This window comes from Schistocerca serialis, chromosome 9 (assembly GCF_023864345.2).
Source record: "Schistocerca serialis cubense isolate TAMUIC-IGC-003099 chromosome 9, iqSchSeri2.2, whole genome shotgun sequence".
In the NCBI taxonomy this organism is placed as follows: Eukaryota; Metazoa; Arthropoda; class Insecta; order Orthoptera; family Acrididae; genus Schistocerca; species Schistocerca serialis.
In genome coordinates this window covers 406,543,911-406,562,734 of record NC_064646.1, presented here as the reverse complement: position 1 = coordinate 406,562,734, position 18,824 = coordinate 406,543,911, and the positions used below count along the sequence as shown (strand labels likewise).

The window sequence follows — 18,824 nt, the reverse complement described above, 5'->3', positions numbered from 1 at the left end:
ACAAACAACATTGCTCAAACTAACTGGCCGATAGCTGTCAACAGATAGGGGGTTCTTACCAGGCTTAAGGACAGGAACCACGATGCTATCCCTCCACTGAGAAGGGAAGTCACCCTGGAGCCAGATACAGTTAAACACCTGAAGAAGATGTTGCCATTGTGGAGCACTGAGATGTTGAAGCAGTTGGTTATGCATGGAATCTGGGCCAGGGGCCGTATCATGAGAAGATAGAGCAGAAAGAAATTCCCATTCAGTAAAAGGTTCGTTGTAAGATTCTGACTCACAAGGGGTGAAACATAAGGTGGAAGCTTCAGCCCGCTGTTTTTGGTGAAGGAAAGCAGCTGGATAGGAGGCTGATGCTGATGCCACTGCAAAATGGGTCGCAAGAACTAATGGGTCCGTACAAAGGCCATCTGGGAGATGAAGGCCTGGGAGGGTTTACTGCCGATGGCAACCTTGGAGAGAGCGAAGTGTAGCCCATACCCATGACAGAGGGACAGTAGAACCAAGGGAAGAAACGAATCGTTCCCAACACATCTGCTTGCTCTGTTTGATTAAATAACGGGCTTTAGGGCGGAGGCGTTTAAAGGTAGTAAGGCTGGCTACAGATGGGTGCCTCTTAAAGCGTTGCAAAGCTCGACGGCGATCACGAATGGCAATGGCAATGGCTGTACTCCACCATGGGACTTGCCGGCGACGAAATGGCCCAGATGAGCGCGGGATGGCAAGGCTAGCAGCGCGAACAATCGCGTCAGATACGTCACGTAGGACGTCATCAATACAACCCGACAAAGAGGGAGAAAACACGACCTGTGCAGTGTATAGAGGCCAATCGGCACGGTGGAAAGACCAACGAGGTAACCTGTCCATCGGGGAGCGGGAAGGGAGCGAGATAATCAACAGGAAATGGTCACTATCACAAAGGTCGCCGTGTGGCGACCAGTGTAATGAAGGGAGGAGAGAGGGAGAAGAAAGAGAAAGATCAATGGCAGAAAAGGTACCGTGACTGGCACTGAAATGAGTAGGGGAGCCATCATTAAGAAGGCACAAGTCGTGGTCTGCAATAAATTGGTCTATAAGAAGACCTCGTCTAGATGGAAAGGCACTGCCCCACAAGGGATGATGAGCATTAAAATCCTTTCTTTTCCTTCTTATACACTGGGCAGTCTGGTGAACGTGGAGAATGACTACCATGACAATTTACACACACAGGAGGGGGAACACAGGGACTCCCCTCATGGAGTGGACGTCCACAGTCACCACAGAGAGGGGCCTGTGAACAGCGGGAAGACGTGTGTACAAAACTCAAGTACTTAAAACACCTCATAGGAGGTGGGATGTACAGCTTCACATCACATCGATAAACCATAATCTTAACTTTCTCAGGGAGGGTATCCCCTTCAAAGGCCAGGATAAAGGCACCAGTATCAATGCGATTGTCTTTAGGACCCTTCTGAACACGCCGAACAAAGTGAAAACCCCGCCATCCGAGATTGTCCCGAAGTTCCTCATCACTTTGAAGGATGAAGTCCCTGTGAAAAATCGCACCTTGTACCTTATTTAGAGACTGGTGGGGGGTAATGGACACAGGAATTGTGCCAAGATGGGTGCAGGCACGAAGGGCCGCAGATTGGGCAGCTGAAGCAGTTTTGATCAGCAACGAACCCGACCGCATCTTGCTCAGGGAGTCCACTTCGCTAAACTTGTCTTCAATGTGTTCCACAAAGAATAAAGGTTTGGTATTGGTGAAAGTATCTCCATCAGTCCTGGTGCAAACTAGATAACAGGGGAAAGGTTTCGCCCCTAGCCGACGGGCCTGACCCTCTTCCAAGGGGGTAGCCATGGAAGGAAAGGCCAAAGGGGCAAGAGAAGCAGCACTTGAAGAATCAGTTCCACGCAGAGAGATGGCCGCAGAAGAATGGCCAGAGTTCTGGACCCGCATGCGTTTCATTTGCATAGCATCCGCCCTGATACCAGCCACTCCGATCAGGGGCGCCACCCAGCCACAGCAAGGGCCGTCTGGCACGGTGGCCATTGCTGGGAGTTCTGATGCTCCAGGATGACGAGCAACCACTCCAAGGCATGCATGAGGAGGTCACAGCTCAGGTATCAGAAGTGTGATCCCTGTGTGTTCAGGGGGCTCAACCAAAAGAGTACATAGCGACCCCACCACACGGACTGGCTACCGTGCAATAGCTCGGGGCCCCGTGCTCGCCACACACGTATCCACAAAAGAGTTGTGGACCCCTTGGGGGGTCGTAGGAATTCATAGAGACAGTTTTTTCAGTGGAAAAGCGAAAGGCAGTGACGATGCTCCAGGAGTAAAGACGATCAAGACACCGCTGAAGACGCCGCTCAGTGAGATAGGTCCGTGGTGAACTGCAATAGATGGCAAAATCGTCAACAAAAAGGGAGCCAGAGATGTGCAGTGGGAGATAGGCCATGATAGGGTTAATGGCGATAGAAAAGAGGACGACACTCAGGACGGAACCCTGAAGCACACCGTTTTCCTGGATAAACGAAAAGGCAGGACCCACACACACCCTGAAAACACGATCTTTTAAAAATGCCTGAAGGAAACAGGGCGGGCGGCCGTGGAAGCCCCACGTGTCAAGAATGCGGAGGATATCAGTTCTCCAGCAGGTGTCGGACGCTTTTTCCAAATTGAAAAACGCGGCCACAGCCTGGTATTTCTGCAGAAAACCATTCATGACATGGGTGGACAAAGTCACAAGATGGTCAACTGCAGAACGCAGCACTCGCAATCCACACTGTGCATTGGTCAATAAATTGCGAGACTCGAGCCACCATACCAACCGGGCATGAATCATGTGTTCCATCACCTTGCAAACGCAGATGGTAAGAGATGGGGAGGTAGCTAGAAGGAATGTTTTTGTTCTTACTGGGCTTAGGTATGGGTATGACGGTGGCTTCACGCCAGCGTCCGGGAAACGTGCCCTCTACTCAGATGCGTTTGTACATGTTAAGCAGAAAGTGCTTGCTGCAAGAGAAAGGTGCTGCAACATCTGAATGTGGATGGCGTCTGGGGCGGAGGACCGGGATGAACTGAAAGCATGATGGAGCTTCCTCATAGTAAATATAGCGTTGTACACTCACGATTCGGAGAAGAGAAGGGTATCGCCCGAGCCGCCTCCACTCGTTTCCGATGGATGAAGACAGGGTGATAGTGGGAAGAGTTCGAAACTTCCACAAAAGGTGTTAGAGATAGCAATAGGGTTCACGACAACATCGGCTGCCACCGTGAGGTCGGAAATGAGGGAACGGATCTTGGGCCCAGTGATCTGTTCGAGGTTTGCCCACACGACAGAAAGGATTGGAACTGTTAAAACAACTAGTGAATGAAATCCAGCTAGCTCATTTGCTATCCCGAAAAACGCGACGACACTTTGCACACATCTGTTCATAATGAATGCAGTTTGCCACTGTAAGATGACAGACAGCACATCTCCATGCACGAATTGCATTGCAGCATGTCTCTGTCCATTAATGGGCGAGGAAACGACGTGGTAAAGAGGAAGTGGGAGGAATGGAATATTCTGCGGCAGTAAGGATGATAGTGAGAATCAGCCTGGTCATCACAACTGGGGAATCTTGCCAGGGAAATGTAAAGGTCCCAGCTGCCATTTGGGCGTGCACACAGATGGGGTGGGAGTCAGAAAACGGAGAGCATGTGGGAAATGGTCACTCGAGCAGGTGTCAGAAAGAACGGACCACTCAAGACGATGGGCAAGCTCCAAAAGGATAGGTCCAAATGGGAATAGGTGTGCGAGGAGTTGGAAAGTGGGTGCTCCAGTGTTGAGGCAGAAGAGGTTAAGTTGGTTAAGGTGGTCAGCCAAGAGGGCACCTCTCCAACAGGTCCTGGGAGAACCCCAAAGGGGATGATGCACATTAAAGTGGGGGAGGCAGCTACCCAATAAGCTGAAAGAAGGCCGCCCTGGTAACACCAAGTGACCGAGTGACATAAATGGTACAGAGGGAAAAGTCACGTGGGGGAAGGAAAAGGCGAACTGCAACAGCTTGAAGACTGGTAATCAGGGAGAAGGGTTGACCATGGATGTCATCCCATATGAGCAGCATGATGCCCCCATGAGATGGAATGCCAACCTCAAGGGGAAGGTCAAAACGAATCAGGAAGTAATGTGAAAGCTCAAAGCAGTCATGAGTGCATGATTTCGCTTCCTGAAGGCAGAGCACAAGGGGACGCTGCAATGCTAAAAGCAGCCATAAATCCTCTTTGTGGGACTGAAGGCCACTAACATTCTGTTGGAGGACAGTCATGATGGGGAAGAGATGTAGGAGGTGTCAACTCAGCGGCCACTGAGTGACAGCCAGTGTAGAGTCGCTACTACAAAGCACAGAAGCAGGATGATCCTGCTCCATGGGGTCCACGGAAACACTGGCGTCATTGTGCGGTCCAACGCTGAAAAACGACTGGTGGTGTGCACCGGCGATACAGTGGTCCACTGGGCTAGCGTACCACATGGCGACACCATCGAAGAGGATCTTGGTGAAGGAGAAGACCGGTTGCCTTCGGTGTTCTTTGAGCCCTTCTGGTTAGAGGAAGACTCGGGCAGTGTTTGGCTGGAGGGACAGAGGAAGTTTTCACGGGAGCAAGAGGAGAGACATACAGCACAGAAGGGAAAAACGCTGCATAGTCTCTGGCCCTGTGGTAGCCAAGCACAAACCCACTGAAGAGTGGCGAGCCCTCTGGGGGAAGTGTCAGCATATGAACCATTCAATGATACATCATCGATATGGGCTTTTGGAGCCGAAGGCCCACTTGTGAACCCTTGATGACTGCATGACAAAACTTTACACCTAGCCTGTACCGGTCAATACAGACATTGGACTGTTGATGGCTGAAATACGTTGCCTGGTCAGACGAGTCGACTTTCAAATTTTGTTGAGCGGATGGACGTGTATGGGTATGGAGAGAATCCCATCAATCCATTGACTCTGCATGTCAGCAGGAGACTGTTCAAGTTGGTGGAGGCTCTGTTGGTGTGATATGGGACCCCTGATACGTGACATGTATGTTAGCATCCTGATCACCTGCATCCATTCATGTCCATTGTGCATTCCGACTGACTTGGCAATTCCAGCAGGACAATGAGACACCCCACACGCCAGAACTGTTACAGTATGGCTACAGGAACACTCTTCTGGGTTTAAACAGTTTCGCTCGCCATCAAACTCACCAGACATTATTATTGAGCATATCTGGGATGCCTTGCAACCTGCTGTTCAGAAGAGATCTTCACCCTCTTGTACTCTTATAGATTTGTGGGCAGCCCTGCAGGATTCATGGTGTCAGTTGCCTCCAGCATTACTTTAGACATTATTCGAGTCCATGCTACATTGTATTGTGGCATTTCTGCATGCTTGCAGGGGCCCTAAACGACATCAGGAAGGTATACCAGTTTCTTTGGCTCTTCAGTGTATGAGAGAATAAGCATCCATGACAATGAGCCACTGAGCCCAGAGAGAGGCCAGAAAAGTCAAAGTGTATGAAGTCCCAAGAGGGACAGGGTGGGGTTGGGCCAGGTGTTGAAAGACTGGGGAGGAGAAGCCTCGTTCCAGACACAATCAGAATAGCTGTGCACCATTGCCTGCACGTTTTTGTTCAGTTCTGGCCAGTAGGCATGTCGCCTTTGAACGGTTCGCGTCTGCAACATACCCCAATGCCCATGATGTAAGAGTTGCAAAACTTGGGGGTGCAGGTGACAGGATGAAAACATCATGAGCATCTGGCCCTGCATCAAGCAGGAAAACAATGGAGAGAAGTCACAAATATTGGGAGAGAAGAGTACAGGCCTGGAGTTCAGGATTGGAAAATTTCGGAAGATAAGTGAACCACCCATGGAGTGTATAGTGCATGACACACTGTAAGACAGGGTCACGGTGCACGTCTGCAGTGATGTGAGCAATTTGGAAATCCAGCCAATGCATGCTGTCATTCCACATCGACGTGGAAACATGATATTTTCTGGTTGAGAAATACTGGGACAGTTACTGAGGGCAAATGAGAGAAGCCATCCTCATTTGCATATTGTGCTGTGGGCTTGCATTTAATGGCATAACTGTAAGAGCTGAGGAACGGTGTCCCAACACTGAAGCTATTGTGTCATCTGCTCCAGAAGCCGAGAGCGGGGCCCAAAGAGTGCTACCAGTGGTAAGTGGTTCTTAATGTGGGTAAACTTGGTCCTAAACTGGTGAACATGGAACTTCTTAGTGGCAAAAATGATCGCCAAAGCTTTTTCGGTTTGCGAGTAGTTCTTTGGAGCAGGTGTCTCCGTCTTTGACGCATAGGCAATATATTGTTCAGTAATGTCATCATTCCTATGCACTAGCACTGGACCAGTGCCATAGAGAGTAGCATTAGCAGCCAAAAACAGGGGGTATTATGATGAAAAGGGCTAAAGACGGGCACGGAACACAGCAGATGCTTCGGCCATGTGAAAATGCGCTCAGTCAGCAGCCCACTTGAACTGAACGTCGTCATTTCGCAATCAATTGAGCAGATACATAAGGTGGAACAAACTTAGAATAATAATTCACCTTACTCAAAAAATCCTGCAGCTACTATAAGATTTGAGGGCATGGTAGAGAGTTAATGGCAACAGTTGGATCCCTTCTTTGATGAGCAAGTGGCTGAGAATTCCATTTCATTCACCTCTGATAAGGTTTCTGAGAAGATCAGAGTATGACGTATGGGGTAGGTTCCACTCGTGTTTCGGCATTGACAGCTGATTTAAAATCTCCACATAGCCAGAGATCAATCTGATTTCTTGATCCCACCCAGGGTGTGTCCCAAACACTGGTTAAACTACACTTGCTTGTTAAACTACACTTGCTTCTTGGAGGCGATCGAGTTCTTGCTTAACTGCCACCTTTAAGGAGCAAGAATAGGACACACATGGCAGAAATGGGGCACTGTGTCTGGACATAGTGAGATATGTGGGACACGCCAGGCCACGTTCGATTAGAGATGTGAAGGCAGTACAGAGGTCGTCGAGCTCCTGAAAGAGATCTGTGCCTGAACAACCTCATCAGTAGGACAACACAAAGAGCAAAGGCATCCAGACTAAAAATGTTGCCAGCTTTGTGACTACCTACAACAAACAGAGTTATCAGCTGTACGACCTTTTTGACACTGCATTGATTGACGCCAGAGGGGAATTGGACTGTCACCATACACAATTAAGGTGCAGGATGGAGTGACCAAGTCAGGAGAACAAAGATGAGCATACATCTTGAGATTAATCAAAGAAACGGTAGCCTCCTTGTCCCTCGAGAAATGGACTTCCTGGCTTGCAGTCATGATGTCGATAAACTGCTGGAAGGATCGCCCTAAGAAAGAATTGCCTGAGGTACACGCATCATCCGTTGATGCATGTGGGGAGGGGGGCTGGGGGTGGCATCCAACTGTCACAACAGCTGACGACAGTTTGGATATGTCCATCTTTCCCCACAATACGTCCAGTGTGCCCAGCGATCCGGACAGTTTGGATGCAGCTGTGGTGTGAAGGAATCAGGCCATGACTGGAGACCCTGCTGCTTACGCCAACGGGACATGACAGACCATTCAGAGGCCACTGAGGCTAGAATTGTGCTACTGGGAATCTAGGTGCGAGTCATTCATTTGCCACTTGTACAATCTCTAAAGAGGGTGCACTACTTTAAAAAAAAAAAGCGTCCAAGGAAGGATTGTCTAGTGTACAGGCTGCAGTGCATACTTCCAGATCTGGAGCCATTTGGACCACTACCTCTCGAATGAAAACATCAGCATATGACCTTTTGCAGGCAGGGTTCATACAATCACAATGTCGACTCAAACCCTGCAAATCCATTACCCGCGAGCAGTACGACTGACCAGGTTGCTTGCAGTGTTGATGGAACTCCAGGTGCGATACGACAACATGGAAACGTTGAGAATAATAATTTGGCAGCAACGAACACTTCTCTTCGAATGTGAGCGCAACAGGATTCGGGAGTGGAGCCAACCTTAGTAAGAAAAACGTCTCCAGAGAGGCTCAAGAAAGGAAGAGCGACGACTGGAGAGCGTCATCAGAAACCCGAAAAGTGGCGAAGTGCTGTTTCAGCAGCTGGATGGGATGGGAACCCAGAACCTAAGGGATCAGACAAAAGCTGAGTTTTCTGTCAGAGCAGTTCAGTTTTTGTTGAAATTGCTGTTTGACTTGTTGTTGCAACTGCCGCTGCAGGACAAGCTGTTGCTCTTCCACGAGCTGCACAGGCTTTGCGTCCGTGGACTGCTGTCAACCGTTTACCTCATCGCCCATTCATCTACGTCTACGTTATTCCTCTGCTATTCACAATTAAGTGCCTGGTCGAGGGTTCAATGAACCACCTTCAAGCAGTTTCTCTACCGTTCCATTCTCGAACGGCGCGCGGTCCCCGAAAATTATTACGAGTATTTTCCACTTTTAAATTGTGCTACGATTCTTGTCAAGTGTTACAAGGCAGACATGCAGGCATCAGCTATGCTGAACACACTAACTGAACGTTTTATTTGTTCCGACAAGCCATGTCTTGCTGACATCTAATCTGTGTAATATGGGATGCATGCCATATTGCAGAACACACATGAGCTTCAAGTTCACTTGTCGACGGAGTAAACAATGATATTAACACACAAACCTGGTCTCAAACTGATATCAAAGTCAGTGCATAATTGAGCCGTGCGTGGCTCGTGTTCCCGCCATCATGTATTTTACACCCTGTTTTTAACGTACTTCCACCTCACTACGTTGCTGCTTTGCCTGTCCGTGAGCGGCGCTAGCAGCGCGTATCGATATATCCCCTCTCGTAGTATCTTTGCTCGACAGATATTATTTCCCGGTCGTTGTCTGTCGTAAGCAGTTCCTGTCGCGAGTTCGGGTCTGCCAGTCAGTTGGAACGCGTCTGGAGAGCAGTCCGGACCTGCCAGGCGGGGAGTTGCAATGCGGCACTAGTGCAGTCGGGTTGGTGCAGTGAGGTCTGCGTCGACATGGCTCGCCCGACCATTGCCACCAAGCATCACTTGAGCCGGGCCGCGGTCTTGGTGGATCGTCGGTCGGGCGCATCTTGTCTTCGTGCGTGCTTAGTTACTGTTGGATGTCGTTCAGGTCTTCGTGCAAGTGTGTCAGGTTGTGTGTGTAGTTGGTGTTATTTCCACTGGACTATTTTAGATGTTGTCGGCATTCTGAGGGTAGTCCATCGGTTGCTCCGGACCAGAGAAGTTATCTCCGCGCGATGCAGTCGGCTATGTCCGCTGGCGGTCCCTTCGCAGTGTTGGATCGTGTGTGGAGCTGTCCGATCGCTACGAGCTTCGTGGTTCACCGACCCAGGACGTCAAAGTTGAGTAGTGGTTTCAACGACCCAAGCCACGTCTATTCATGTTGTGTGGTTCGTTTCGGTGTTTCGCTGTTGGGGAGGTTTTCCTGTGAGCAACACTGTGTTTCTATTGCTGAAATTTAGCCGCCATGCGGTTCAATTAACTACATTGGTTGACTACAATTAGAGTGCACATGCGGAATTTTCTGCCTTGTGGACGTTATTGTTCTGGTTACCTGCCCTGGCCACTGACAAATTCAGACAGTGTTCCTTTTGGGTGAAGTTAACTGTATTACCGTATTTCAAATTCAGGTGTACCAGCGGAATTTTCTGCCTTATGGCCGTTAGAGATCCGGTTATCTGCCCAGGCAATCAACGTAATTTCAGGTAGGGTCCTTTCCTCACCTGTTGTTGCTGTCCAACATGGTGTGTAATTGTCACAGCTAGTACATATTCATTGTGGATAATCACGTTCATAACCTTTGGTACCAAGCGAGTCGTCGTGTCGGTCGGTCCGTGGCTGTCCCCTGGTTGGGTTCCGTGGGATCAAGTGTAGTTGGGCTCACCACCTGTCTTACCTAAGTGAAAGAGGGCAGACCGACCTCCCTGTCTGGAGGCTTCGGAGTGCCGTTTTCTTCATTGTCCTGCTCACCGGTGTTTAATTCTCTGTTGATAATCTATCATAGCCAATGATTTAAAAATTCTTGTTTTTAATGGACTAAATGTTTTTTGAATTTTGAAATATCAATTGTGGGCCTTGTTGTGTTGTTGTGGTCTTCAGTCCTGCGACTGGTTTGATGCAGCTCTCCATGCTACTCTATCCTGTGCAAGCTTCATCTCCCAGTACCTACTGCAACCTACATCCTTCTGAATCTGCTTAGTGTATTCATCTCTTGGTCTCCCTCTACGATTTTTACCCTCCACAGTGCCCTCCAATGCTAAATTTGTGATCCCTTGATGCCTCAAAACATGTCCTACCAACCGATCCCTTCTTCTAGTCAAGTTGTGCCACAAACTTCTCTTCTCCCCAATCCTATTCAATACCTCCTCATTAGTTACGTGATCTACCCACCTTATCTTCAGCATTCTTCTGTAGCACCACATTTCGAAAGCTTCTATTCTCTTCTTGTCCGGCCAGCCGAAGTGGCCGTGTGGTTAACGGCGCTGTAGTCTGGAACCGCAAGACCGCTACGGTCCCAGGTTCGAATTCTGCCTCGGGCATGGATGTTTGTGATGTCCTTAGGTTAGTTAGGTTTAACTAGTTCTAAGTTCTAGGGGACTAATGACCTCAGCAGTTGAGTCCCATAGTGCTCAGAGCCATTTGAACCATTTTTCTTCTTGTCCAAACTAGTTATCATCCATGTTTCACTTCCATACATGGCTACACTCCATACAAATACTTTCAGAAACGACTTCCTGGCACTTAAATCTATACTCGATGTTAAATTTCCCTCCTTCAGAAACGCTTTCCTTGCCATTGCCAGTCTACATTTTATATCCTCTCTACTTCGACCATCATCGGTTATCTTACTCCCTAAATAGCAAAACTCCTTTACTACTTTAAGTGTCTCATTTCCTAATCTAGTTCCCTCAGCATCACCCGACTTAATTTGACTACATTCCGTTATCCTCGTTTTGCTTTTGTTGATGTTCATCTTATATCCTCCTTTCAAGACACTATCCATTCCGTTCAACTGCTCTTCCAAGTCCTTTGCTGTCTCTGACAGAATTACAATGTCATCGGCGAACCTCAAAGTTTTTACTTCTTCTCCATGAACTTTAATACCTTCTCCGAATTTTTCTTTTGTTTCCTTTACTGCTTGCTCAATATACAGATTGAATAACATCGGGGAGAGGCTACAACCCTGTCTCACTCCTTTCCCAACCACTGCTTCCCTTTCATGCCCCTCGATTCTTATAACTGCCATCTGGTTTCTGTACAAATTGTAAATAGCCTTTCGCTCCCTGTATTTTACCCCTGCCACCCTCAGAATTTGAAAGAGAGTATTCCAGTTAACATTGTCAAAAGCTTTCCCTAAGTCTACAAATGCTAGAAACGTAGGTTTGCCTTTTCTTAATCTTTCTTCTAAGATAAGTCGTAAGGTCAGTATTGCCTCACGTGTTCCAACATTTCTACGGAATCCAAACTGATCTTCGCTGAGGTCGGCTTCTACCAGTTTTCCCATTCGTCTGTAAAGAATTCGCGTTAGTATTTTACAGCTGTGACTTATTAAACTGATAGTTCGGTAATTTTCACATCTGTCAACACCTGCTTTCTTTGGGATTGGAATTATTTTGGGCCTTATGCTACTTAAAACCTTATTCTTGAAATTACCCTTTTAGCAAAAACATTGCTGCCTTCTGCCTTAAAAAATTATGGTAATATATTTTAAAATTTTCAAATTTAATTGTAGCCCTCAGCCGCTTGTATTGCATCTTGCATATGTTTGTTCTATCTAATTTTGCCTTGAGGCTTTCCAGCCTAGTTGTGATACTACATATATTTTAATTATTTTATTTGCTATTTTATTTTGCCTTTTGAGCTTTCCAGCCTAGCTGTGATACCATGTATATTTTAATTATTTTATTTTTATTTTGTTGATTTTTAAGATTTCTTGTTTGGAGGCCTTCAGCTGTGAAATAATTGCCTTTTGGAAACCTTAGTTTTGTATGTTCGTCTATGTGCCATTTTGGTTTAAAGGTGTTAATAAATTACAATAAATTACAATTTTGAGTGAACCTACCGACACCTTATTTGGCCCTTTCCACAGTCCTAATCACCTGTTCTGCCCTGCGGGTTTAGCGGGCGTTTCAATAATGACTCTCTCTCTCTCTCTCTCTCTCTCTCTCTCATACTATACAGCCCAGTCACCTATCAACTACCAGCCACTCTAGCAACATCGTGACGTTAGTGAACTCGCGCTACATGCCACACAGTTGCTCTAAAGAAAATGGCCATTGGGACCTATCTCGTCGCAAATCTTTTCCTGTATTTTCATAAATCATCTTTGCCTAAAATTGCGTCATTTCTAAATTTATAAGCGAAAAAACCGTAAAAGTAGCATTTTTCTGTTTTTTTTCATTCTTAGCCTATTTCCTAGCCGAAATTTTGGTGGAAATTTGAAAATTCGGATTCAGCACCCTCGAAAACAAAGAAAACTAGTCAAAAATGTTTAAAAACAACTTTCTGCTATTTGGCCTTTGTGGGCGCCATTTGACTAGACTTCAAGCGAAATCAGGGAAAACTCAAATCGGGATGACCGAACACGGATCTGTACCGTCGTCGCCGGCCGTTGTGGCCGTGCGGTTCTAGGCGCCTCAGTCTGGAACCGCGTGACCGCTACGGTCGCAGGTTCGAATCCTGCCTCGGGCATGGATGTGTGTGATATCCTTAGGTTGGTTGGGTAGTTCTAAGTTCTAGGGGACTGATGACCACAGATGTTAGGTCCCATAGTGCTCAGAGCCATTTGATTTTTTTTGTACCGTCGTCCTCCCAGATAAGGAAAGCATGACAAGAAGCAAGTCCACAAACTGTTGCATGTCACTCTGTTAAGGTGTCGTAACTAATAAGCATAATATTTAAAGTAATACCACTCACACTGCCTACTAATTCGGGTAAGAGTGTAAGGCTGGCTTTAGTAGAAGACGGCACACTGGGCTACTGCTACATGACATGTAGTGTGTTAGCTTCTCTCAGTGCCAGGCCGCATCGTGAGAGTTAAAACTCCAGATTTTTTCAATCTAAATTTTTTCGAGAAAAAATGTGTTGCATTACTTACTGAACACTTCTCATATTCCTTCTGATTAGTTCTCTCTCGACACGTAATTTTCCTTCAGAGCTGGAACAAACACTGACCATTAGCGTGTGTGCTAATGTGTGGAACAAGGGGAGTGTGTTCCACTTGATTATGGTATAGGTTTTAATAGCCTAGCGCTATTTTTCCTGCATTATGTTTGTTAAGGTTATGGGATAGGCTTGCGAGTTTCTAAGCTGTCCTGCACAGGGACAATTGTTGATAGGATAGCTGCATCACTTTTACAGGCGCAGCAGGTCTGGCCAGCGTAATGACGCCCGCCAGTGTGGTCGGCTGCCGAGTCCTCTGATCAGCTGGTTGGTCGACCTCTCGGCTTTCTCGTAGAATGTTGTCGCTGCGTCCTTAAACCTCTGGCGTAGGGGCTGGACGGCAGCGACGCGGTGGAGCTCCTCGGTGGGGAAGTCTTTGGGCAGGTGAAGTGCCAGTCGTAGCGCTCTGTTTTGGATCGTCTGCAGGCGCTTCAGATTTGTATCGGCCGTGTTTCCCCACACGACCGCTGCGTATTCCAGCAGCGATCGTATGGCGGCCTTGTACAGCGTAAGACCGACGTCTTCTGGCAGCGCACTGACCATTATTTTCTGTGTGTGCTTTTATGAATTATTCTCTCGTGGATAGCTTGGTTCTTCCAACTGCCCCCTTCTTGCAGCGGTGTACCGTAGGTCTCTAGAAGAGCGTCGCGTTCCAAAGGATTGGAAAAGGGCACAGGTCATCCCCGTTTTCAAGAAGGGACGTCGAACAGATGTGCAGAACTATAGACCTATATCTCTAACGTCGATCAGTTGTAGAATTTTGGAACACGTATTATGTTCGAGTATAACGACTTTCCTGGAAACTAGAAATCTACTCTGTAGGAATCAGCATGGGTTTCGAAAAAGACGATCGTGTGAAATCCAGCTCGCGCTATTCGTCTACGAGACTGCCATGTTTCTTGACTTCCGCAAGGCGTTCGATACAGTTGCTCACAGTCGTTTAATGAACAAAGAGCATATGGACTATCAGACCAATTGTGTGATTGGATTGAAGAGTTCCTAGATAACAGAACGCAGCATGTCATTCTCAATGGAGAGAAGTCTTCCGAAGTAAGAGTTATTTCAGGTGTGCCGCAGAGGAGTGTCGTAGGACCGTTGCTATTCACAATATACAAAAAAGACCATGTGGATGACATCGGAAGTTCACTGAGGCTTGTTGCTGATGTTGCTCTAGTATATCAAGAGGTTGTAGCAATGGAAAATTTTACTGAAATGCAGGAGGATCTGCAGCGAATTGACGCATGGTGCAGGGAATGGCAATTGAATCTCAATGTAGACAAGTGTAATGTGCTGCGAATACATAGAAAGAAAGATCCCTTATCATTTAGCTACAATATAGGTCAGCAACTGGAAGCAGTTAATTCCATAAATTATCTGGGAGTACGTATTAGGAGTGATTTAAAATGGAATGATCATATAAAGTTGATCGTTGGTAAAGCAGATGCCAGACAGATTCATTGGAAGAATCCTAAGGAAATGCAATCCGAAAACAAAGGAAGTAGGTTAAAGTACGCTCGTTCGCCCACTGCTTGAATACTGCTCAGCAGTGTGGGATCCGTACCACATAGGGTTGATAGAAGAGAGAGAGAAGATCCAACGGAGAGCAGTGCGCTTCGTTACAGGATCATTTAGTAATCGCGAATGCGTTACGGAGACGATGGATAAACTCCAGTGGAACACTGCAGGAGAGACGCTCAGTAGCTCGGCACGGGCTTTTGTTGAAGTTTCGAGAACATACCTTCACCGAAGAGTCAAGCAGTATATTGCTCCCTCGTACGTATCTCTCGCGAAGAGACCATGAGGATAAAATCAGGGAGATTAGATACCACACAAAGGCATACCGACAATCCTTTCCATGAACAATACGAGACTGGAATAGAAGGGAGAACCGATAGAGGTACTCAAGGTACCCTCCGCCACACACCGTCAGGTCGTATGGATGTAGATAATGATCTAACCGCATTTTTTCCCCACACTATGAAGGCTCCGTCGTCCTTTCCCGTGAGTTTGAGATCAACATAAAAATTTTGGATTGAACTATAGCTCGTCTGCAGCTTTCTCAATCTCCCCCCCGAAAAAAAAAGCACACACGACAGTATTGAAACACCTGCTGTAAGTTGCGAGCCCGATGCTAAACAGTCAAGGAGACATGCAAATATCTGAGGTAAGCCTTATTTTATCTGAAAAATTGCAAAATTGCAAGGAGGAGAGACAGAATACAGATAATTTTGTGATCGTCGACACGGTCCTGAAACAGTAAGTTAAGGTTGTCTCACGAAACGATCGTATCCGAACTTTTTTCGCTTCACGAATGGAGACGAAGCGCTTTAGAGGCCGGGAACATAACATAGCACAGGATACAAAGTACTGTGCTCAGACATACGAATTCTACGGCAGCACTCACCTGGCTTGCGTCGAGCCGCAGGAAGGGTGGGCAGTGCCCTCGCTGGAATGTCCGAAGCGGCTAGCGTGGACCACTCGTACTCGTATTCGTACTCGTACTGCAGGAAGTCTCCGGCGAGGGCCGCCTGCAGCTGCCGCTGCAGCCACGCCGACGAGCTGCGGAAGTCCAGGGTGGCCGCCGCGAAGCCCAGCGCCACGCCGCAGAGGAAGGCCGCAGACAGCCGGCAGCACCACACTGCAGGCACGAAGCGCGCGCCCCACTGCTCACACCACCAAAGTAAACGTATCCAGGCAGGGCGGCCACGTTTTGGTCGAGGAACTTTTAAAGCGTTTATTAGCATTACTTTTTGTTTGCATTGATTGACAAGCGACAATTGTAAGTATAACTGTCGTTCCGACGCAGCCACGACATTTCAGATACTATTGGCCATTAAAATTGCTACACCAAGAAGAAATGCTGATGGTAAACGGGCATTCATTGGACAAATATATTATACTAGAACTGACATGTGATTACATTTTCACCCAGTTTGGGTGCATAGATCCTGAGAACTCAGTACCGAGAACAACCACCTCTGGCTCTAATAACGGCCTTGATACGCCTGGGCAGTGAGTCAAACAGAGCTTGTACAGGTACAGCTGCCCATGCAGCTTCAGCACGATACCACAGTTCATCAAGAGTAGTGACTGGCGTATTGTGACGAGCGAGTTGCTCGGCCACCATTCACCAGACGTTTTCAGTTGGTGAGAGATCTGGAGAATGTGCTGGCTAGGGCAGCAGTCGAACATTTTCTGTATCCAGAAAGGCCCGTACAGGACCTGCAACATGCGGTCGTGCATTATACTGCTGAAATGTAGGGTTTCGCAGGGATCGAATGAAGGGTAGAGCCACGGGTCGTAACACATGTGAAATGTAACGTCCACTGTTCAAAGTGCCGTCAATGCGAACAAGAGGTGACCGAGATGCGTAACCAATGGCAACCCATACCATCACGCCGGGTGATACGCCAGTATGGCGATGACGAATACAAGCTTCCAATGTGCGTTTATCGCGATGTCGCCAGACACAGATCCGCCCATCGTGATGCTGTGAACAGAAGCTGGATTCATCAGAAAAAATTACGTTTTACCATTGGTGCACCCAGGTTCGTCGTTGAGTACACCATCGCAGGCGCTCCTGTCTGTGATGCAGCGTCAAGGATAACCGCAGCCATGGTCTCCGAGCTGATAGTCCATGCTGCTGCAAAACGTCGTGGAACTGTTCGTGCAGGTAGTTGTCTTGGCAACGTCCCCATTTGTTGACTCAGGGATGGAGACTTGGCTGCACGATCCGTTACAGCCATGCGGATAACATGCCTGTCATCTCGACTGCTAGTGATAAGAGGCCGTTGGGATCCAGCACGGCGTTGCGTATTACCCTCCTGAACTCACCGATTCCATATTCTGCTAACAGTCTTTGGATATCGACCAACGAGCAGCAGCAATGTCGCGATACGATAAACCGCAATCGCGGTAGGCTACAATCCGACCTTTATCAAAGTCTGAAACGTGATGGTACGCATTTCTCCTCCTCACACGAGGCATCACAACAACGTTTCACCAGGCAACGCCGGTCAACTGCTGTTTGTGTATGGGAAATCGATTGGAAACTTTCCTCATGTCAGCACGTTGTAGGTGTCGCCACCGGTGTCAAACTTATGTGAATGCTCTGAAAAGCCAATCGTTTGCATATCACAGCATCTCCTTCCTGTCGGTTAAATTTCGCTTCTGTAGCACGTGATCTTCGTGGTCTAGCAATTTTAATGGCCAGTAGTGTACTTTTGAGTGCAGCATGGAAACCGCTGCCACGGTTTTAGCACATTACGCATCAACAATCTATACTACATGATCAACAGTATCTGGACCCAAATGATTTTTTTTTGTTTGGGGTTTAAGGGCGCTCAACTACTGAGGTCATTAGCACCCAGTCACAATTGTTAGAGCACATAGAATCTAGTAAAACTCAAGGACACCAGAAAGTTCTTACAAAGATGCAGGTAAAATAAGTGAAAGAGTTAGATGTCTTGGACAATCCAGTCAAAGTAATGAAACGAAGAACACGAGCAGCTGCTCGAGTGTCATCCACTAAAATATCCTGTAAAGTAGATGGCATAGACAGGACAACACGAGATTGACTAAAACAGGGACACTACAATAAAACGTGGCGCACTGTTAATGCATGACCACAAGGGCACTGCGGGGCTGGGTCACCGGAGAGCAGGTAGTGGTGGCTAAACCGGCAATGCCCAATCCGCAACCTGGTCAGAAGGACCTCTTCTCGCCGAGATGGTCGGGAGGAGGTTGTCCAAGCAGTTGGGAATGGTCTTACTGCCCGGAGCTTGTTTCCTTGAAGTGAGGACCAAGTATCCCACCACAAGGACACAAGCCTCTTACAAACAACCCCACTAACGTCAGATGACGGGACACAATGGGAGGCTGGCCGAGGCAGGAGGACTGCAGCCTTGGCTGCAGCATTAGCAGCCTCATTCCCAGGTACTCCTACATGGCCAGGAACCCACAGAAAGCTGACAGGAGAGCCACCCTCAGCGAAAGAATGGAGGGACTGCTGGATCCGTTGCACCAAGGGATGGACCGGATATGGAGCTCCAAGGCTCTGAAGAGCACTGAGTGAATCAGAGCAGAATACATACGATGAATGGCGGTGGCGGCGGGCATACTGAACGGCCTGATGGAGAGCAAAAAGCTCGGCCGTAAAGCTGGAACACTGGTCGAGGAGCCGGTATTTAAAGGTGCCGGCCCCGACGACAAAGGGACAGCCGACACCTTTGTCAGTTTTGGAGCCATCAGTGTAAATGAAGGTGTGACTGGCAAGTCGCGCACGAAGTTCGACAAACCGTGAGCAATACACTGCAGCCAGAGTACCCTCCTTCGGGAGTGAGCTGAGGTCGAGATAAACATGAACCGGAGCCTGGAGCCAAGGTGGTGTCGGGCTCTCACCCTCTCTGAAGGTGGTAGGGAGGGCAAAATCCAATCGTCGAAGCAGGCGACGAAAGCGGACTCCAGGGGGCAGCAGGCAGACACATACAACCCATACTGACGGTCGAGAGAATCGGCAAAGAAGGACTGATAAGAGGGGTGGTCGGGCATTGACAACAGCCGGCAGGCATACCGACAAAGCAGTACATCGAGCCGGTAGGTCAATGGTAATTCGGCAGCTTCAGCA

The 18,824-nt window shown here is 47.9% G+C and overlaps 1 protein-coding gene across 3 annotated transcripts in view; it reads right to left on the bottom strand.

The window, feature by feature from the left end:
* LOC126419052 (glycoprotein-N-acetylgalactosamine 3-beta-galactosyltransferase 1-like) overlaps window positions 1-18,824 on the bottom strand; it is a 190,099-nt gene that overhangs the window by 96,223 nt on the left and 75,052 nt on the right. For 2 of the 3 annotated variants that reach the window (XM_050086122.1, XM_050086123.1), the window contains exon 2: window positions 15,603-15,836. The exons of the other annotated variant lie outside the window; for it this stretch is intronic. In XM_050086122.1, the coding sequence (XP_049942079.1) occupies window positions 15,603-15,836 (234 nt within the window). The remainder of the gene's footprint in view (window positions 1-15,602; window positions 15,837-18,824) is intronic. 3 annotated transcript variants of the gene reach the window in all.